Source organism: Oncorhynchus nerka, linkage group LG4 (assembly GCF_034236695.1).
Source record: "Oncorhynchus nerka isolate Pitt River linkage group LG4, Oner_Uvic_2.0, whole genome shotgun sequence".
NCBI classification, from domain to species: domain Eukaryota; kingdom Metazoa; phylum Chordata; class Actinopteri; order Salmoniformes; family Salmonidae; genus Oncorhynchus; species Oncorhynchus nerka.
The window spans coordinates 33,106,011-33,128,258 of NC_088399.1; the positions used below are offsets into that span (position 1 = coordinate 33,106,011).

Sequence of the window (22,248 nt, forward strand, 5' to 3'; positions counted from 1 at the left end):
ATTTTGTTTCCAAATTGTCCATTCTCATCAAATATAAAAGTCACTAGTGCCAAGTTGATAGACAGGTTGAGATGAATAACCTTTGATTGTGTGTTATTGTAACAGGAGGGATGGACAGACACACAGTGTAACTAACCAGAAGATCTACCATGCTTAATGATCTGTCTATCAATAAGAATATCATTGAGAATATTAGGCACCACTTCCAGATTGCTAGAAGCTATATAGTCAACTCTCAGATAGAGATCTTTGTATCTTCTCTGTTGAGAAATGTGGCTTCTCTGACAGATCAGTGACACCCATTGTAGTTGAGTAGGGGGCTCTTGCCTCACAGATAACCATCCGTTTAGGAAATGTCCTACGACGTTCTCACTGCATGACATAATTCATCCAATATTCATGTTGTACACTTGGATTTTATTAGGTCAGATCCAGTGGAGGAGATTTTAATAAGGAATATAATTCTGTTTGTCCTGGGCATATAATTCTCTGGGAAAAAAAAACTTGATTGGAATTGGTGTAATGTCTTCCCAAAGTTTTAGAAATGGTGAGACAGCGGGGTTTATTCATTAGAGACATGAGTTTAAAATATATTATATATGTAATACCTATAGAGCAAATTAACAATGAACATATGACATTCACATTTTTTATTGCTCTACATTTCACCAGCTTGAAACACAACAACAACAACCATGAACATTCCTAATTAATTACGATTATCTTAGAGTCCACTGATTCCACTTGAAGCATGAATTCCCACTAATTAAAAGGGCACCCAAAGCAGCAACAACTAAGCATATTGAGTCAGAGACTCCAAGGGCAGTTTTCCTCTGCTGTTCATCTCTCTCTCAGAGACTAACTAAACAGAATGGCAATGGCATCCCAGGGGCATTATGTCGTCTGCATGACTGACTGCTGCATGGTGGGGTCGTGACTTTTACACAATGCACTGTCTGTGGGATAGGAGAAGCATGAAAACAATGTCTGGCATTATGTGTTCTTCAAATATGTGATTTCAGGTTGTCACTTTTCTCGTAAGATACTTGCAAGAGAAAGGGATTTAACTCAACTAAATGGCATCTCCTTTAAACCTATCAGGTTCATTGCTGTCATTTTCATCAAAATTGGCAATCTAATGACACATTTCCTGAAACTGATAACTGAAATTACAAGGAAATTACATGAAACAAAATCAGAATGGAATAATTAAAATGTATATGACATTTGAAGGTGGGGACATTTAAATGAACTTTGGTTAGATCTTTTGTGTGCTGATAAAAACAGAACCTGGTTTGTGGCTGCAGGTGGAGCTCAGAGCCCTGGGCTGAAAGTGGCGCGTGTCTGGGAGTATTCCCTTATATGAGCAAAATATGTCCTGTATGAACATAGAACTAATGTAGACACAACCTTGGATTCAGTCACGATGAACAAACCTGGGTTGTCTTTCGACAGATGCTGTGGCGAGTTGTAACCATTAACCAAGATAAACACACAAAGTTATACAGAAGTTATAACCATATTCACCCCAAAAAAATCAGACAGAAACAAATCAGACATACAAATTAGTAAAGGAATCAGGTGAATCCTTCTGGACTGGATCCAGTTGAGTTGATTGACTGTCATTGGATGAAAAGTTTATTCAAATACTTTAAAGATAACCACCAATATGTGGCATCATTGTGAAGTGTCATTTAATTACAATTTATAATTTAAAAAAGCTTCCTTCATTTGTGTAGATGTCTTTATTTCTCTAAGTTACGGTTCTGCCATAATTGTATGAAAATGAAGAAAGAACAATCTGTGCTCTGTAATTTGAGAGGTCATCTGAAAGGTCAAACGAACTCTTTATGAGATCAGTTTCTGACATTAAGAGTAGGCTATTAGGAGCTATTCTATATATCTGTACAGATAACATGCCAAACAGCACATGCAGGCTATGCATCAAGGAGCCTTTTTCGCCAATGAAGCCAAACACAAAATCCTCACTGCCAATGTACTGTGTACACCACTGACAGTCATCACGGCTCACAGATCACAAAATAATGCATGTCATGCCCATGTAACAGATTACCCTTTGTTACACTGAATTTCAGAAGTGATCTTCTGGATTGTTACATCAGTTGTTTACCACCAGATTTCCGTCAGGCTCCAATGGCGTGTTGCATCATTGCCAATCAGTGTGAATGGCAATGGCTTCTCACGACACATTCTCCAAACAAACCAATGGAACCATTATACCCACACCTCTCTTTAAAAGTATTATTATTACTATATGTATTACACTATAACTGTTTAATAAATGACAAAGCAGTACTGTTACATAGTGTTTTAGCCATGCAAATAGCTTAGTGATGTGTGTACAGTGAGTTAACGGCCAAGCGTGCTATGGATGCCAGGGGAAACATTTTCCAGGTTTCCACACCCTTATCTTCATGTGGTGATTGGAGCGTCAGGATCCCCGTAGTGTTGGGTCATCGGTGAGGGGGTGTTCTCTACACCTTATTTTGAGGTGAGGGCTCAGTCCATACTCACACACTCACAGATGAACACAGATGAAGAATTAAGGAGGATGAGCAACAGTGGAGACACCACAGTGCAGACACCATTCACTGCAACACAGAGCTGAACCAGCTGAAGACATACTGTTCCTTCAAACCAAAAGCCCTGTATAACCAGTAAGTCTGTCTCTTTATTTTGCATAGACTGGGAGGTTCTCTCCATTCAAATGTTTTATTACCAAAAGCGCTGTAACCTACCAGTAAGTCTGTCTCTTTATTTTGCATAGACTGGGAGGTTCTCTCCATTCAAATGTGTTATTACCAAAAGCCCTGTAACCTACCAGTCAGTCTGTCTCTTTGTTTTGTATATACTGGGAGTTTCTGTCCATTCAAATATTTTCAGAAACCATCAATGGGCTTCTTATCAGTCGAGCTCCAGGTCAGGTGTCCAGAATGTAGACTATTATTAGAACAGAAGAACCAAAGTTTTAATTTATATTGTCAAGCATTGTATATGAGTCTGGGCTTTAGCTACCGTACATAGGAATATCTCCTGGGAAACAGAGTACATACGGCAAGTATCAGTCTTTATTACGTGCCTAGAAACTAAAACGGGATGTACTCACAGTTTACCTTTAAACAGTGGTACATATCACAAACATGTGGCAAGGGGAATATATCAGACAACTAGATTCTGGAATTAGGTAACATGATTTCTTTTTTAAGACAGATATTAAGTCATGTTGATGTTCTTCAGTGGGTGAAGAGAAAAATGAAGATGCTACTGGAAAGGTTGTTTTAAGTGTCAAACTAGCTGTTAAAGAAGTTGTGCTAAATCTGACAAGTTTGTATTATTTGTTTGTCCAGATATAGAGTTCTTGTCCAGTGTCCACTGAGTCTCCCACTAGTCCAGTCATCATGGAGGTGTTCTTCAACTCGTCTTTGCTCTTCATCTCACACAAACCATTAAACTACAGCATAGGGGACAAGACTGTATATGAGCAGTGTGACGGCATGCCAGCCGTGCTTCTCTTCTACCTGGTGCTGCAGTTCATCAACATGTTCTTGGGGATCCCAGCCAACGTCATGGTGCTGTGGCTCCTGCACAAGAACAAGAGTGACTCCACCACCTCGGACATCTTCATCCTGCACCTGGCCATCCTGGACACCTTCTTCTGCCTCATCCCCCCTCTGGAGCTGGCCAACATCGTCTACCTGACCACCAGCAGCACCTGGTACGTGCTGCGCTTCTTCTACGGCGTCAAGGACTCCTCTCCACTCTTCCTGTCCTGCATCTGCCTGGACCGCTACATGGCCGTGCTCCACCCAATCACCTTCACAGAGCTCAAGGACCGCAGCCACCGGCCTGTGCTTGCCGCCGTCGTGTGGATTGTCACGCTGGCCTACTCCACCGCCAAGTGCGTGGGCAACATCGTGAACTTTGACAAGGTCTTCACAATCATGATCCTGGCAGCATTCGCCTTCATGGTATTCTGTAATGTCGCCATCCTATGGGCCCTGAGGCAGTCTGGGCCGGGCCGTGACGAGATGCACCCTGTCAAGAAGAGAGCCTTTAAAATGGTCCTCATCATATTGGCAATCATTGTTTTGAACTACTTCCCTCCTGTGGCTCTGTTCCCCTTCCAGCAATACTTCTCCCCAGATGTATTCCAGTGCTACATCCACTACATTGCCTTTGGCTTCATGGACATTAGCAGCAGTATCCAACCTGTGCTTTACCTGTCAAAAGAGAAAATACTACCACAGAAACCTGGCTGCTGCTGTACCAGAAATACAGCCAACTCAGGATGATCCCTCAACACACATACTGTACTGGTAGAAGTCTGGTTATTATGGTGGGAAGTAGTTTTGGTCCAAAACTGACAATGTAAGGACACAAGATGTTGGTAGACTACTAGTAGACAACTATTCTCAGATTTAAGGTGAAACTAAATTAGCATATGGGCAAAATGTTTTTTTTTTAACTTCCTTTATATCTTTGTTTTTACTTACTTCATGCTGCATATATGGGGATGGAAATGCCTTCGAGAAAATAAGCCCATCTAGAAAGTAAATGCAATAAAATGTTGAGCATACTCAGTTCTTTTGACATGTGTTTGTATGCCGATGTCATTTCATGTTACTTCTGTTGTATCAAAGGTGTGTAATGAATTAGTAACACAAATATTAACATATACTCTATCATGTCTTCGAGGATTATGCATTTGGTTGTCTGTATACCAACTGATTTGAATGCTGGTGTCAGAATGATAAAAGGTCAAAAATAAAATTGTAGAAATAAATGCAACACTGTAGAAACTGAGGAATGGAGGTATTTGGTTTTGATAAATTATTTTTAATTTGGACTAACAGCAGAATATATTCCATATTAAGGATAGATCCTCAGTAACAAGTCAATTTTTATGTATCATTTACCACAATACATCGGCCAATTAATTACACTTTGAATAATAAATAATTTCGAAAGTTTGGCATCATTCTTACCAAAATAATCCAATATTCTACCATAACATTCATGTCTTAAAAGTATGGCTTCTAAAACCATTAACTGTGAAAATTAGTGACATGTTCATAGATGAAATAAAATGGTTCGTCTCTAGGTAAAAGCCATTGCAACCAATCATTATTTACACCTTGCACAGCCTAAAATGCATGACACTCTTTTAAAGAAAATCAACATTTTGTTGATCGAGAATATGCCTTAAAAGCTATGTACAATGTTAGAAAATAACATTACCGCTTTATACATAGAAAGTCTAACACAAATGACAATCATTACCATACTTCATTACTGGCAAGAATGGCTCTTAGGCTACATACACTCAAAGCTGTTTCCTGTCCTACTACTTGGGGAAATCTAAGCTTGAGTTCTTCTGAAATTCAGCAGTGTTTCTACAATGTACTGATACATCAACATTAAATAGCCATATAGAGTGCACTGTAACACATACAGTAACATGACATAACAGTCTTAGTCTTCAGTCTTTATTTCCAGGTTATGGGGAACATCAATCCCACTGGTACTGCTCTCATTCTCCTCAGTCCTCAGCTCCTCGGTCCTCAGCTCCTCAGCTCCATGAGTCTTCTGGTGCTTTTTGAGGGATGACTGGTCGGTGTAGGTCTTCCCACACTGGTCACAAGGGTAGACCTTCTCCTTGGTGTGGACCTGTTCGTGTCTCTTCAGATGGCCAGACCTACTGAAGCTCTTCCCACAGTAAGAGCAGCTGAAGAGTTTCTCCCCTGTATGAGTCCTCAGGTGCAGCTTGAGGCTGCTCGCCACACTGAACCTCTTACCACACTCTGAGCATGTGTACGGTTTCTCTCCTGTGTGCATCCGCTTGTGTATGGTGAGGTGGCCTGCCTGGCTGAAGGTCTTCTCACACAGGTCACAATGGTACGGCCTCTCCCCTGTATGAATCCTGTAATGTGTTTTCAAGTCCCCCATACCATTGAACCTCTTGCCACACTGTACACAGCAGTAAGGCTTCTCACCAGTGTGGATTCTTTGGTGTATCCTCAGGTTACCTGCGTTGCTGAAGGTTTTGGCGCACACAGTGCAACTGTATGGCCTCTCTCCTGTGTGAGTTCGTAAATGGACTTTAAGCTGGTTGTGTTCACTGAAGCGTTTCCCACAGTGTGGGCAGCAGTACGGTCTCTCTCCCGTATGAACACGCTTGTGTATCCTGAGCTGGCCCGGGTGACCGTAGTTCTTACCACAGAGGTCGCAGCTGAACGGTCTCTCTCCCGTGTGAGTGCGTTTGTGGGACTTGAGCAGGTCTGCTCGGCCAAAGCGTTTGCCGCAGTAGTTGCAGCAGTGGGCCTTCTCGCCACTATGAGTCCTCAGGTGGATGTTGAGGGATTGCACTCGACTAAATGTCTTCTCACACTGGGTGCAGTTGTAGAAGCCTTGTGCGTTTTTAGAGGACTCTGCAGAGTTCAAAGTGGGTAAAATATCCTCCCCACTCATCCCAGCAGGGTTAGATCCCATGTCAGGGTAGTATGTCAGGAAGGGGTCTTCTTCTGGTTCAGCCTCTCCAGTTACATTGTGACACAGCCTTCCCTCTGACTCAACAAAATGGCCGCACTCGTCTCCCATCTCCATGTGACTGTCAGACACTATGGTGATTTTGACGTCACTGTCGCTAGAGTCCACATCTGTGTCCAGTGGTGACTGAAGGTGTTCATCATACTCTTCAGGGATGATGTAATTCACCTCAGCACTCTCTGTCTTAATTTGCTTAGAAGCCAGGTTGAGAGGAGACGGGGGCTTTGAGAGGTCTATGGCGTAGTCATCCTCCATATCAGGTTCTGTCTTTATGTTTTTGAACATTAAGGCAGAAACGTTTTGGAGGCATTCTGGTTCCTGCTGAGTTGCTGCATCTGTAAAAGAGACAGACCCTCTGCTCTGAGGCATTTTGTCCTTCTGCTGTCTCCTGGAGCTCCTTCGCTCATCACCCTGTGTTTTGATTGGCTTCTGGGATTGGCCGACAACTGAATGGCTGGAACAGGTCTTCCTTGACAAGTCAGGGAGGTGAACAGCATCCTGGTTACTTCCAGGGTCTGTGCAAAACAAAACACATGTTTACGTTTTTTTTTTTAAGTAAACTGTTATCCATGGTTTCAATGGGTGCCTGGAAAAGGACATGTTAACATGCAACAGAGTGAGGGTCAGCTTGGCTCGGTGGCCATATTGAGGGCGGCTTGTACCTCAAGTTTGGACAACAAAGGACAGTTAGGCCTACCTCGTCATTATGCAACCAGGTGTGCATCGATAGATGCACACATTTTTAAAACAACTGTGCATTATGTACATACCCTTAACTATCGAATCCTTGTTGTCTTGATCGTGCAACCTTTGTCTAAGATCTTCATTCTCAGTTTCAATTCTTTGTAATTTACCCTTGTACTCAGACAATGTCTGGTCCACTGACTCCAATATGTCACTCACTGTGGCTTTAAAAATCGCATTCAGAGACGACTCCAAGAATACTTTTAAATCTTTTGACTTGGCCATAGTTTACTCATAAATAGCATACAAATAAACGATAAACATATTTTAAAACCTTCTAAACTATCTTACAAGATGGGTGTGTATGATGTTGCTGCCGTGTACGGAACAAAGCGAACCAGTAAACGTCGCGTGAAAGTGACGTACCGTTCCTTCGTTTCGTTGTTCTCTTTCGGTAGTGCCTTTTTACCGCCTCCGCAGTTTAGGAGTACGCATAGCATGTGTGTTGGTCGTCTATTCAAGCGTAGTAGCCACCTGGCAGGTAAAGGTACGTTTAATGTTCATTAATATGACATGCATTTAGTGCATTCTGTCGAGGGGAGCTTGTAGGGGGTTGTTTGGTGATTTGACACGTGTTTACTGTTCAAGTAGCTAGTGTTCAAGAAGCATAGATCCAAGTTATACTACTTGTCACAACAACTAGCTCTTCATGTGGTGTCCTACTGTATGTAGTGCTACAAAACAACATAATTTAGGAAGTCAACACATGTAAAGTGCTTGTTTACCTTTATTGTTATTTTGATGTTTACATGGAACAATCCTTATGAAAAAACAGAGGGAATGTTGTCTTGTAACAACAGCGTCTTCTTCCTCTGTAAGTAGACCTGGGGAATACGGTCCAATGGCTTACATCGTTATTTGCTTAAAAGAATGCCTGCTGTGTTCTGAGGCTCTACGAGTTCACTCCCTTGTGTCTGTCTGAGTTTCAGGAATGAAGTTCAGACACTCCCCTAACCTGTGTGGGTGCCTTTAGGCTGTGCTCTCAGGTGTCTTTGTGGCTTTCTCTGACTGCCAATCACAATGTGCCTTTTCTTCCTGTTTGTTGCCTCTTTCAGCTCTCTCATTTCACTCCTCCTTCCCCTGTCTTTCCCAGGCATATCCGTGTTGCAGATGAGCAGAGAGTGGCGGAAGTCTGGGATCTGTTGCCTGGAGATGAGAGGTATCTGTCACAGAGGAGTGGATCAGGACTTGTGAGTTGCATGCGTCCTCTCTCTGTGACACCCCAGGCTAGCACTGTCTGAGAGAGGCTGTAAGACTTGTTTGTTGTGGGTCTGTGTTGCAGCACCCAGATTGACAAGTCACTGGAGGGATTACGCCGTGTGCTGTAAGCCGTCTATCTACATGGCAATAAAGAGTTTTTTCCCCCCCTTACTGACTTAAAGCCCTACTAGCTAACTGATCATATGATACCCCTTGAGAAAGCTTGAAAGGGTAAGTCGATATCCAAGTTTACTATGAAATTGGCAAGTGTTACTCTGTGAAACCTTGGTAGTTTTTAGGGACATTATTACCTTTGTAGCTCTAACCGTGCATTTAATGTATTTGAGTTTTTAATGATCTTAGCCATGTTCTGCTATGTCTAGTTTACAGACAACAGTAGTGCTTATTATCTAGAGTTTTTCCACACATGAGTAATATACTGTATTTTAAACATGTTAGTCTGTTGGTATATATGGTTTCATTCAAGTTTGTGGTTTGATTTCTGCATATTTTTATGTGTCATGTAGCGGCTTTGGTTGTGTTGTTTAATAGTCAATGTGGTTACAATCAGTTTGGAATCTCACTCTGATAGCCTGTGGGCTGCTTCAACACCTCTAGACTAGAGTTTCATGCAAAGTGTATGCTAATACAACGGTCCACTGGTAGGGGATACCAACAGATCCACATAATTACTGGGACATCCACAAGTTCATGTAATGGTTCATCAGCTGCGCTAAACCTTTGCCATTGTCTTCTTGTCGCTATTCCTTATACTTTCATTACTAATTTGGCTAAACATAAGTTGGTAATTTTAAAGGACACAACTGGAATCTCTGTTTTATCAATGCACGTTTAATCCTCAATTTTAAAAATCTGAAATTTTAATCGCCAGCATCATTCAAATCTAAGTACACAGATTAGTGTTGTTATTACACCAAACAATAGATAGGCCTATATTGTGCCTGCAAGGGAACAATGTTCCTCTAATTAGATTTCTAGTGGAACCCATGACCTCCTGAATAGCTTCAAATCTTATACCTAAGAAAAGTTGATAACTGTAAAGTGTTTTGTCCAGACTCCAATGAAAGAGTAAAAGAGTTGGTGCAATACGTGTGGGTCTTTATACAATCTCAATGATCTGAAAATCTCAATCGCAAAAATTCAATGAGGAACTATGAGGTGCAGAAAGAACGTGTCCATTGATCATTCTAACTTTCTTCCACTCTTTGGTATTGGTAGATGCAGCGCCAGCCCAGCAGCCTGACAGGAAATGAGAAATGAGCACCCAAACAGGAAGTGTGGCCAAGTATTGTCCCGGATGTCGGTTGTGTGACGTGAGTAGACTATTGAAGAAAAGACTGAGAGAGTGACAGAGAGAAATGGAGTGAAAGTTTAAAATGGAGGGAATAGGTGTCCAGTATTTGAAACATTTCCACATTAACCTACTTTTTATGACAGCGCAATTCTGAAGACTTGAGGCTTAAAATGAGGCTTCACATGAATCGTTACCAAAATGCTGTGTTTAAATCAGATAGTGTCCTTGGTATGGATCAACAATACTACTGTATATCTTCACTGATATTTTCAGGGTCTGTCCATGGAGAGTGACATACATGTACATACATTTACGTACATGACATGAATGTACATTGCGATAGCTCAGGTTCATGGTTAGCAGTAGACATGAATATTCATGGCATCTGTTCACACCCCAACCCTCTGGCTCTCAATCTCTCTCTCTATCTTTGCTCTCCACCTTTTCTCTCTCTCCCTCTCTCTCATTCGGAGAGAATACTCTTCTGTGGTCAGGAAGTAAATGCGCCTCTTTAATGTTTCAACAAAAGTCATTGCAAGGCGCGTCGCCATGCCACGCCAAAAGAGAGTGCAGTAAACAGGGTTTATTAAAATAAATTAACAGTGTTTGGTATACAGAAGTGAATGGTGAGTGTTGGCTTACGTTTTAATATATTTTAGAGGCTCTTGGTTTGTTTGTCACTGAACCATGGCTGTTTGTGTGTGAGAGTGACATGAACCGCCACAGGTCTACATTTAGGGATTTTGTCTTTCTGTCAATTTAAAGAATGTTAATCTCACACCATAGTCCAGTTTTAGAAATTGTATACAATTTACTAATTTAAATGTCTTACTGTAAGAGTCTTAATATATTAGTCAGGTAGACAGTATTGGTGAGTAGACTTTAGACACGAGGCAGCAGACTGGTATTTTCTCTTGGATGTACTGCACCTGTTCAGATAGGCTTTCCTTTCATAGCTGCGCATAATATATATACAGTACCAGTCAAAAGTTTGGACACACATACTCATTCAAGGGTTTTTCTTTATTTTTACTATTTTCTACATTGTAGAATAATAGTGAAGACATCAAAACTATGAAATAACACATATGGAATCATGTCGTAATCAAAAATGTGTTAAACAAATCAAAATATATTTTATATTTGAGATATTTCAAAGTAGCCACCCTTTGACTTGATGACAGCTTTGCAAACTCTTGGCATTCTCTCAACTAGTTTCATGAGAAATGCTTTTCCAACAGTATTGAAGGAGTTCCCACATATGCTGAGCACTTGTTGGCTGCTTTTCTTTCACTCTGTGGTCCAACTCATTCCTAACAATCTCAATTGAGGTCAGGTGATTCTGGAGGCCAGGTCATCTGATGCAGCACTCCATCACTCTCCTTCTTGGTCAAATAGCCCTTACCTCTCAACAGTTTTCTTAGTATTAGCCTATCTAGTAATTTCATAATCACCCAAGTTTGGTAGCCTATGCTGTTTGAGGCAACACTTTCTGGCCATGGCCATGGTTGTTCATGCGGTGGTCACAATATATCACTGATCAAATGTTATCATAAGGTTCTCAAAGATTTTGTTACAGGAACAGACCTTTTTTCATGCACATTCTTTTTGTATACAGCGTTTGATAATTGAAATATCAGCCTCAACTTCTAGAGTTGCTTTTTTCTTTCTGAAGGCTAATCTGGGACATTTCTGGGGACAGCTCTAGACAGGGACAGGCCACCAAAATCAGGTACTCTCCCTGGAAATTGGGGACGTCTGGTCACCCTACTCTACAAACACTACTTTGGGAATTTATGAACAAGGAGTCAGTAGTTACTCTGGGGTTTGGATTAATGTGTGTTGTGTAGTCATTTTGTTGTACATGATTGTTCTTGCTTACTAGGGCAGCACCGGAAGCTGTAACCAACCACAGGAGTCTACCATGACAGCATCATTGTGACCTAATTCCGAGATGGATAACCTGCCCTGCAGACTGAACTAAGCTGAACCGTATCTCTCTGCTTAGGACTGAAGAGAGAGGTTATGGAGGAGGCTATGGTGTGCTCTCCTCTCCCAGACCTCAAGCAGCCAAACAGCCAGGCATGCACCTCCTTGGAGCCCCTACCACCGAGCAGGCCCCTGGAGGAGGCTAACTCTCCTCAAACTGGAAGGATCTCTGAGGAGCCAGAGGAGCACTGGGACTCCATGACTTTACCCGTGTACCCCATGACCTGTCCCAGTGTCCTTCTGTCCTTTGCCACAGTGCAGTGGGACATGCCTGACCTTTCCCCTGACACACCCTTCCCCATGACTGACAATAGCTTGGCCGATGAGCTGGATTCCAGTGGAGCAGCCAGTCTGGACTGGACTGTGAACCCGCTGTCCCTTCACCACCACCACCACCAACAGCAGCAGCATCAATCCTGTGTAACAATGATAAACATAGAGCTGTCTGTCCAGGAGAAGACAGAGAAGCACAATAGACCGGAACAGCAGTTGCCTCTGGACAGTGAAAACTCCCATCCGGTACGTCAGCCCAACAGGGAGGGACTGTGGTTATGTGTCTGTTTGAGATGATAGCATTGGGTACAATGTGTGTGCGTGTGTGTGTTTGTCTGTCTGCTAGAGTGCAAGAGGAAGATAATATTTAGAGTGATAAATACCAATACTTCTGTGTTCATAGATACCAGTATTTAAGTTTCAGTCATAGGCGGAGAAGAGGTGGATGGAATATATACCGTTATACGTATCAGTCATCTGAGACCCAGGTCCCCTCTGTCTGAGTGCTGATCATCCCACGTCTTACTTAATCACAAGTTCTCCCCGGCCCGTTGTTTATTGTTGACAGCTGCTGTTGCAATTCCAGGCATGTGACACACCGAGCCCAGATGTGGAGGCTTCAGCACAACAGCTATTTGAGGAACATGGTGAGTGCAGGCCCTAGTCATTGTTCACAAGCAAATCACAGGCGAACTCTTATGTTAGCAACGGTCGTCGAAATTGTTAAAAGGTTACAAAAAATGGATTCTATTAAATGCATGAGTTGGACAATAGATGAGGATGCTCCAAACTTATAGAATTTAAAAAATCCTAGCTTATATATCATTGTACTGGCACTGACAAAGAATGAATGAGGCATTTTGGTGGGAATTCAGGTATTCAATTTATAGTAGAATTGAACTTTTTCTATGCACTCATATATATAATTTTTTTCTTATATCAGTTTTTTTTAAATGCATTGTGATAAAATAAAGAACTATATGTGCCTCATTTGCATATACAGTACATTCGGAAAGTATTCAGACCACTTTACTTTTTAAAAACATTTGGTTACGTTACATCCTTATTTAAAAATGGATTTTCCTCATCAATCTACACACTATACCCCATAATGACAAGGCACACTTGTATTAGGGGAGTTTCTTCTTTTCTGCAGATCCTCAAAGAGCTCTGTCAGGTTGGATGGGGAGCATCTTGCTGCACTGCTATTTTCAGGTCTCACCAGAGATGTTCGATCGGGTACAAGTCCGGGCTCTGGCTGGGCCACTCAAGGAAATTCAGAAACTTGTCCCCGAAGCCACTCCTGTGTTGTCTTGGCTGTGTGCTTAGGGTTGTTGTCCTGTTGGAAGGTGAACCTTCTCCCTAGTCTGAGGTACTGAGCGTTCTGGAGCAGGTTTTCATCAATGATCTCTCTGTACTTTGCTCCGTGCATCTCTTCCTCAATCCTGACTAGTCTACCAATCCCCTCTGCTGAAAAACATCCCCACAGCATGATGCTGTCACCACCATGCTTCACCGTAGGATGGTGCCAGGTTTTCTCCAGACATGATGCTTGGCATTCAGGCTAAATCTTGGTTTCATCAGACTAGAGAATTTTGTTTCTCATGGTCTGAGAGTCTTTAGGTGCCTTTTGGCAAACTCCAAGTGGGCTGTCATGTGCCTTTTACTGAGGAGTGGCTTCCGTCTGGCCACTCTACCATAAAAGCCTGATTGGTGGAGTGCTGCAGAGATGGTTGTTCTTCTGGAAGGTTCTCCCATCTCCACAGAGCAACTGTGGAGCTCTGTCAGAGTGACTGTCAGAGTGACCATCGGGTTCTTGGTCACCTCCCTGACCAAGGCCCTCTAGGAAGAGTCTTGGTGGTTCCAAACTTCTTCCATTTAAGAATGATGGAGGCCACTGTGTTCTTGGGGACCTTCAATTGCTGCCAACATTTTTTGGTACGCTTCCACAGATATGTGCCTCGACACAATCCTGTCTCGGAGCTCTACGGACAATTCCTTCGACCTCATGGCTTGGTTTTTGCTCTGACATGCATAAAAACCTGTTTTTGCTTTGTCATTATAGGGTATTGTGTGTAGATTGATGAGGGAAAACATTTATTCATTCCATTTTAAAATAAGGCTTTAACATAACATTGTGCCAGCAGAATACCAGCCTGCATCCCACTGCTGGCTTGCTTCTGAAGCTAAGCAGGGTCTCCCTAGATGGGAGACCAAATCCTGCTGGAAGTGGTGTTGGAACTCCAATAGGATCCACCCTTTCCTCTGGTCTAAAGAAAATATCCCAATGCTCTGTGTAGGGTGCTTTTCGGATGGGATCTTTTACGGGTGTCCTGACTCTCTGTGGTCACTAAAGTTCCCATGGCACTTATCGTAAGAGTAGGAGTGTTAACCCTGGTGTCCTGGCTAAATTCCCAATCTGGCCCTCATACCATCATGGTAACCTAATCATACCCAGCTTACAATTGGCTCATTCATCCTCTCCCCTGTAACTATTCTCCAGGTTGTTGCTGTAAATGAGAATGTGTTCTCCGTCAACTTATCTGGTTAATTACATTTAAAAAATAACAAGTGTGGAAAAAGTGAAGCGTCTGAATACTTTCCGAATGCACTGTACATAGTATACACTGTATACACTAATGCACTGTACATAGTATACACTGTATACACTAATGCACTGTACATAGTATACACTGTATACACTAATGCACTGTACATAGTATACACTGTATACACTAATGCACTGTACATAGTATACACTGTATACACTAATGCACTGTACATAGTATACACTGTATACACTAATGCACTGTACATAGTATACACTGTATACACTAATGCACTGTACATAGTATACACTGTATCCACTATTTACATGAATTACTAAATGAATATAAAGGGGTGGAACAGGGCTGCAACCACTAAAAACTTGCCCTGTCACTAGGCTTATACCTGTCACTAGGCTTATACCTGTCACTAGACGTATACCTGTCACTAGGCTTACACCTGTCACTAGACGTATACCTGTCACTAGGCTTACACCTGTCACTAGACGTATACCTGTCACTGGACGTATACCTGTCACTAGGCTTATACCTATCACTAGACTTATACCTGTCACTAGGCTTATACCTGTCACTAGGCTTATACCTGTCACTAGTCTTATACCTGTCACTAGACTTATACCTGTCACTAGTCTTATACCTGTCACTAGACTTATACCTGTCACTAGGCTTATACCTGTCACTAGGCTTATACCTGTCACTAGGCTTATACCTGTGGCTAGACTGCCTCATGAATTATTCATTACTGTTGTCATGTAACCTTGCATAATTCAACAAGTGTGGCAAGAGAAGGATACTATGCAATTTAAAATTTAAAAAACGCCTGGCTCTAGATTGCACCTATCAATACATACTTTACATTATTTGCGAAATCAGACACATTTTAATAATCCAAGTGTTCATTTTTGGAAATTGCTTTCATTTCAGAGCATCTAATTTGTAAAAATCAACACTCCATCAAAATCAAGTTCTTTTTTTCCTCTTTCTTGTGACGAGACGGTGTGTGAGACGGTGTGTGAGACGGTGTGTGAGACGGTGTGTTAAGTCTCAGACGAAGCATTGTTTCAGATACAGCGGAAAGCCGATGTAATCCATTGAGCTCATTTCAGCCATTACCGGAGTGTGTTTGATGGGTAATTACCAACGTTTCCGCAGTCGTTACGTTAAGAGAAAAAAACAATTGCATAAGCAAGAGTGGGAAAGAGTCACCTGAGTCAAATGAAAGCAGTCAATCCAGCGAGATGAGTTAAGTGACAAGTGGATTTTGCACCCCCTAAACACAGGAAATATATGGCTGAAAAGGAGAGATCCTTAGGTGGGCAGGGCATGTGCGTTGCCACTTATATTAGCACACAGCTTGCATTTTTCCAAACACTGATCATTCCAACCCAATTTGAATGTTGTACAGTTTATTGAACAATTTTTTTGACATATTCTGATAGATGCTACCATTTCAAATGCTTTTGACTTCTCGTGCCACTTTTACTTCATAAAGTACCGAGTGACTTGGTCAATGTTAATATGGGTATCTCTGTGTTCAGACTCTCTTTCAGAAAGCTCTCCGCGGCAGGAGACAGAGAAAGAGATGGGACAGCCTGTGACAGAAGATACTATCCCACCCTCTGACAGAGCTCCTAGCCCTGTACAGACAGGAGAGTCAGAGACTGGGCAGGATAGTGAGAGTCTAGACTCTGTACTGGGAGAGGAACAGGAACAGACTACTAGAGTGCTAACAATACCAATCAATTCAGAGCAAGGATCAAGTTCTGCGAACTATGAGGAGAAGGAACAGGCTGTAACTAATTTAGTTTATAATGGAGATTGTGACGAGCAGACAGAACAGACCGAGCAGTCAGAGGGGAGGGAACAGTCAGATAGGGAGGGGGAATCCGAGACTATAGAACTCTTAGAGCACCTGTTTGAGCCAGCTGAACTGAAAGAACAGTCAGAACTCACAGAGAAGTCTGAACACAGTTGGCAGTCAGAGCCTAACCACACAAAACAGAGTGAATACAAAGACAACACCGAGACAACAGAGCAGCCAGAAGAGTCTGAGCAACTTGTAGAGTCCGACCAGGTAGAGCATTCAAATCAGTTAGGGGAGGAAGAACAGCAAACTGAAGATACCCGTTTACAACAGGCAGAACAGTCAGACAAGATAGACCAGTCAGAGTCAGAGCAGACAGAATGTTTAGAATCAAAACAATTGCAACAGACACAACATTCTCAACAAATAGTGCACTCAGAGCCGACAGAATTTTCAGTGCAGACGGAACCACAGACAGAACCATCACGGGAGATGGAACACTCACAAGATTCTGAGCAGTCAAAACAATCAGGGGATACAGAACAGACGGAACAGTCAACAGATTCTGACCAGTCAAAACAATCAGGGGAGACGGAGCAGTCAGAGCAGTCGGAACAGTCAGAGCAGACGGAACAGTCAGATCAGACAGATAACAAACCAGTACATTCAAAGCAGTTAGATCTATGTTTCCATTGCACAGAGGAACTTGAACAGTCAGACCGTACAGAAGAACAGAAACAGTCAGAGATTGAACAGCCAGCGCAGACTGAACTGACTGAGTTGACAGAAGAGAATGCGCAGACAGAGCATTCCAAGCAGGTAGAAGAATTGGAACCAAAAGAGTATAAAGAGGATTCATGTTTTCCGCCCAGGGAAGGAAGTTTAGAGCAACTGGAGTCTCAGGTACAGCAAACAGAGGCCTCAGAACCAGTGGTGGTCCATATGAATGGTGGAGGTTTGGACAGGGAGAAGGCCTGCAGGCTGGCTGAAAGACTCTACAGGCTGGATGGGATCCACAAGACAGATGTGGTCAAACACCTAGACAAAGAGTAAGAACTAAAGGCTGCAAAACATGGAGTGACCAAACGTTACATTACATGGTTCTTATGCAGTAGTAACTATCAGGGTAATGATCTAGTAAGTACGTTCAGAGTTTCTTTCGCAGAAGGTGTCACCTTGAATCATGCACTTGACCTGTCCTTGTTTCCCTGCTCCTCTCTAATTCAGCAATGGCTTTAGCCAAGCTGTTGGGCAGGAGTACCTCAAGTTCTTTGACTTCACCGGTCAGAGTCTAGACCAAGGCCTGAGGTTAGTCCTTCACACGTCCTAATGAGATTTCTCCTAGTTCACTATAATAGTAAGAAGTAATGCTCTTAAATGAACATATTCCGTTGATAAATCATTCTCTACTTCCTCTATTTTGCCCTCCTCTCCCAGGTCTTTTCTGAGGGTGGTGGTGCTGATCGGTGAGACCCAGGAGAGAGAGCGAGTACTGCAGCATTTCTCCTGTCGCTTCCAGCAGTGCAACCCTGACACCTTCTCCTCTTCAGGAGAAGTACTCACACTCACCTGTGCTGTGATGCTTCTGAACTCTGATCTGCATGGACAGGTGAGTCCCCACTGCAGTGATGAAATACTGTGGCAAACGTGTAGATATTTAGGCCTTTCACTGTAAGGAAATGGTTGTGTGGGTTGTGGGTTATGTACACATTTAAACATAATGTTTTTGTGTCTGTCCTCAGAATGTGGGTAAAGCCATGTCTGTGTCCAGCTTCGTGTCCAACCTGGATGGGATGAATGAGGGTGAGAACTTCAGCAAGGAGCTGTTAAAGGTAAGATTACACTCCTCATTCTACACCTACTCAATATTTCAGGAGAGACTGTTAAGTGTCCTTATGTAAGACTTAAGTGTCCTTTCAGTGTCCTTCTTTCAGTGTCCTCTTGTCTCTTTCTCAGGCTCTCTACAACACCATTAAGACTGAGCCTCTGGAATGGGCAGTGTAAGTAGTCTGACTTAAGAACAAGGAAATGGGTATCATTATTCTAAATTATTTAACACCAGCTGTTCAGTATCAGAGTATTCTGTTACTTTCCCCAATAGATTTAGATTTTGTTTCACTTCTCACCTTTCATATTTTAATTCCTCTTTTATTTAATCCCCATTGCTTCTTCATTTCTCCCCTCATCTCTCTATATGCCCTGTGCAGTGATGAGAAGGAACTGAAGAGCTCCATGCTGTTGGTGGAGGACGCTAAAGAGGACGCACCCTTGCGCTCCAAGAGCAACCCGTTCCAAGATGTGCCTCATGACAAGAAGGCCACAGTGTTCAAACAGGGCTTTCTCAAACGCAAGGCCCACGCTGACATCGATGGCAAACGCAGTGAGTTAGATTGTGACACTGTTTGCACAAAAACATAGGAACTAAAATGTCAGGGCAATAAACCATGTACAAGAGCATCATAGTGTTTTGATTAATCTTTTGATGATTCATCAGTCTGACTTAATGATTTAGTGTGTGAGTGTGTTTGAGAAGCATCCTTTGACCTCAGGAGTGATGTAATGTAACTGTGTGTGACAGCTCCTTGGGGGAAGAGAAGCTGGAAGACCTTCTATGGAGTGCTGAAGGGAATGGTCCTCTACTTACAGAAGGTTAGTCTCCTCCTCCTCCTCTTTCTTGTCAACTCCTCCTTTTCCATACTTACCATTGAACAGCCTCTTGATAATGTCCAGGATGCCTTTCACACTAACCCCTCACTGCTAGTTACCTTGTCCCCCTCCCCAGGATGAGTATAAGATGGAGTGGCAGAGTACAGAGGAGGTGGTCAGTGTGCACCATGCCCTGGCAGAGCAGGCAGCAGACTACACTAAGAGACCACATGTCTTCCGTCTGCAGACTGCCGACTGGAGGGTCTTCCTCTTCCAGGCCTCGTGAGTCTAGTGTGTGTGTGCGTGCGTGCGTGCGTGCGTGCGTGCGTGTGTGTGTGTGTGTGTGTGGTAGTGTCAAAGAGAGACAAGAACTATATCTATGTAGTATTGGAATTGTGAATGTACGTTTGTTATACATGAGACTAATGTGTTTGATGGTGTGAAGGAACAAACAAATGAATCAGGATGCAACAGTCCGGTAATCCCATGACTTTGCCTTTAATTCACATGATATGTTCTTATACAGTATATAAAACTAATATTAGATATATGTTAACTAATACAGTATATTCTATGTACATGGACCCATTGTCGTCCTTCAGCTCCACAGCAGAGATGAGTTCATGGATCAGCCGTATTAACCTGGTGTCAGCCCTGCACTCTTCTCCTCCCTTCCCTGCTGCCGTGGGCTCTCAGAGGAGGTTCTGCAGACCCATCCTGCCTGCCTCCCAGTCTGCTCACACACTAGTACTGTACTCACCACACACTTTCACACTCTTGGTTCACTCCCCATAGTCCCTGTCTCTTTGTTTTCTAATCTAATGCATTGTTTTCATCTTTGTAAATTGTGATATTTAGTGGTCTAGTAGTACGTTGAGACTGTTATGTACTATAGTTGTGCTGAGGCAAGTCGGGTCATCTGATCCTAGATCTGTGGTTAGGGACACCTTGTACCTAGTGTGTTGTGAGCCTGTTCACTGAGCCTGGCTCCCTGCTGCCCCCTGCAGGAGAGACAGCTGCAGTCCCATGCTCGCATGCTGCTGTCCTTCCAGGAGGACCTGGCCTACCTGCAGCAGAGTCTCCCTGAGAGCCGCAGGGCCAAGGCCAAGGAGCTGGAGGAACACCGTGTCAGAGAGGAGTACCTGCAGCATGAGGTGTGTGAGAGGACGATGAGTCTGCGTGGTGTGTGGGTATGGGTTTGTGTGTGTGTGAGTATGTTCTTGTTTGGTCTTTAACTCACAGTCCCTCTCACCCCACCTCTCCCTACAGAAATGTCGCTACGAGGCCTACATCCAGATGCTGGAGGTCTGGAAGGGTTTGAATCAGTCAGTCGACACTGAGGTGGGAACCAGCGAGCTCAGCCTGTTTGACAGAGCTGTGTGTAAGGACACAGTGGATGAAGAGGGAGAGGAGGGAACCCTGAAGAAGTCCCACTCCAGCCCCTCTCTGGATGTGGAGATGGCCTTGCCCCACGTGGTCAAAGTCAAACGCAACATCTCGGAAAGACGGACCTATCGCAAGATCGTCATACCTCGACGCAACCGGGACATATGAGAAAAGGTTCCCAAAAGGGATTAAAATATGACTCTTACATGAGTTTTTAAATGGCTCCTTTGAGGACATAGACAAGATGTGTTACTTCTAAGCACTGTCCTTTTCGTTTTCATTTTCAGCAAGAAGGCAAAAGTCATCAAAACAGAATTAATCAATCTCAGGGATCTTGCTTGTGTCCTTTTCTTTGTTACATTTGCTTTACATAAAAGTATTTAATTAATATTTGTGCACTTTCAATTGAACAAAATGAATTAAACCTCAGAAGTCAATGCTCCCTGCTGAGACAGGTCAAGAAGAGTGATAATGTTTGTCTCTGATTGATTTTATTCCCTTTAAAATGCACATGAACATACCTACACCTCTGAATTTCCTGTGATATGTTGAGATTCGTGTGTATTTCTATTAGAAATGTATCTCTGCAGTTACAAAATGTTACTTGTCTGCGCCATATGGTCTATGTATGCAGTGTGCAATTGTAATCTCAAGAGGGTGCTATACAACAGCATATTACACATGAAGGCATGTACAGTTTGAAAAATCATCAAAATTATGTCAATATGCTCATTTTAAGTTCTTGTATCTTTTATGTAATTTTATATAAACATATTTGGACTGCATCTCCATGAAAGACTAACACTACCATTATATTACACTGTAAGTATCACAATTATTTTCTGAGAACAGAGAAGTTTATAATAGTTAATTTATTTCAATCCCAATTAGCCTTTTTGAGTTTAGTTCAATTATCCATCCCGATTCATTGAGCCGGCCAGTCACATATCCCCTTGTGGTAATAGGAATGGCATAAAGGGAATTAATAGCAGACAAAGACAACTTTTTGATCTCTCTTGGTGGCACATGGAGGAGTTCTGGGCCGTTTTGTTCTCTTTCAGAGTGACATCTTCAGCTGCGGTCAACCTGGAGTGTCTCAATAAAGAACAGGATGTTTCAGAAGACCCCCACATTGCTCCTTAATGTCACTGTTGTGGATGACACATAGGAATGTGATGTGACAATAAGGAACGCAGTTAGGGGCACAGACAATACAGATGGGGCTAACCTTGTCTCACTGGGCTGGTCTCTTCAGGATCAAGATTGGTAGCTTTAACAGGAACATACGTACATTCATAAATAAATGATACATTCATCATTTTATTGGGAACCAACTACTAGGGCCCAGAGTTTTTCTTGTTCAGGTCACTTGGTAAGGATAAAGGAGGGACCCTTCTTATGAGACATGGGTTCATCAAATATGTCATTTTATGATATTGCTGATACAGGACCTGGGTTAATGTGATAATGCTTATGTGTATGTATTTTCTGTGAAAATAGTTCCTATTCATTTATTTTAATAACAACAGACTATTAAGATCAATTCAGACTCTAAAGATGTGGATGATTGATTGAGCAAATGATTGGCAGGAGCATCAGGCCATGGCAATGCTCCAGGTGTGTCTGGCTGATAAACTGAAAAGACGCCATCTTGGAAAACCTTCATGTTATTGGTCTGTTGTACATGAATTGTAACAGTAGGAGAAATGCAAAATCCTGCTGTTCTGGGACAATGTTAACCTGTTAAACACATGAGA

The 22,248-nt window shown here is 42.6% G+C and overlaps 3 protein-coding genes across 8 annotated transcripts; 2 read left to right on the forward strand and 1 right to left on the reverse strand.

Moving 5' to 3' along the window:
• The first annotated feature begins 2,837 nt into the window (after nt 1-2,837).
• On the forward strand, nt 2,838-4,891 carry LOC135571393 (proteinase-activated receptor 3-like). Its single transcript, XM_065017464.1, has one exon. The coding sequence runs from the start codon at nt 3,420-3,422 to the stop codon at nt 4,311-4,313; it is 894 nt and encodes a 297-aa protein (XP_064873536.1). The 5' UTR covers nt 2,838-3,419; the 3' UTR covers nt 4,314-4,891.
• Nucleotides 4,837-8,195, reverse strand: LOC115122558 (zinc finger protein 664-like). 2 transcript variants are annotated; one of them, XM_065017463.1, is made up of 2 exons: nt 8,037-8,195; nt 4,837-7,082 (listed from the first exon to the last, which is right to left on the reverse strand). In XM_065017463.1, exon 2 carries the CDS (start codon nt 6,934-6,936, stop codon nt 5,494-5,496), a length of 1,443 nt encoding a protein of 480 aa, XP_064873535.1. In that variant the 5' UTR covers nt 6,937-7,082; nt 8,037-8,195; the 3' UTR covers nt 4,837-5,493. The 2 variants fall into 2 exon arrangements, with proteins under 2 accessions (XP_064873535.1, XP_029507632.1); XM_029651772.2 differs by lacking the exon at nt 8,037-8,195 and adding an exon at nt 7,338-7,677.
• A 209-nt stretch (nt 8,196-8,404) lies between these two features.
• LOC115122525 (PH and SEC7 domain-containing protein 4-like) lies at nt 8,405-21,276 on the forward strand. 5 transcript variants are annotated; one of them, XM_029651749.2, is made up of 16 exons: nt 8,405-8,501; nt 8,594-8,742; nt 9,751-9,845; nt 11,712-12,334; nt 12,657-12,735; nt 16,194-17,508; nt 17,687-17,767; nt 17,897-18,068; nt 18,202-18,291; nt 18,416-18,459; nt 18,667-18,839; nt 19,038-19,108; nt 19,242-19,387; nt 19,708-19,852; nt 20,113-20,259; nt 20,375-21,276. In XM_029651749.2, the coding sequence occupies exons 4-16, from the start codon at nt 11,852-11,854 to the stop codon at nt 20,657-20,659; spliced, it is 3,231 nt and encodes a 1,076-aa protein (XP_029507609.2). In that variant the 5' UTR covers nt 8,405-8,501; nt 8,594-8,742; nt 9,751-9,845; nt 11,712-11,851; the 3' UTR covers nt 20,660-21,276. The 5 variants fall into 5 exon arrangements, with proteins under 5 accessions (XP_029507609.2, XP_029507603.2, XP_029507596.2 ...); XM_029651743.2 differs by lacking the exons at nt 8,405-8,501; nt 8,594-8,742; nt 9,751-9,845 and adding exons at nt 10,290-10,452; nt 11,502-11,558; XM_029651736.2 differs by lacking the exons at nt 8,405-8,501; nt 8,594-8,742; nt 9,751-9,845 and adding an exon at nt 10,290-10,452.
• Nucleotides 21,277-22,248: the final 972 nt, after the last annotated feature.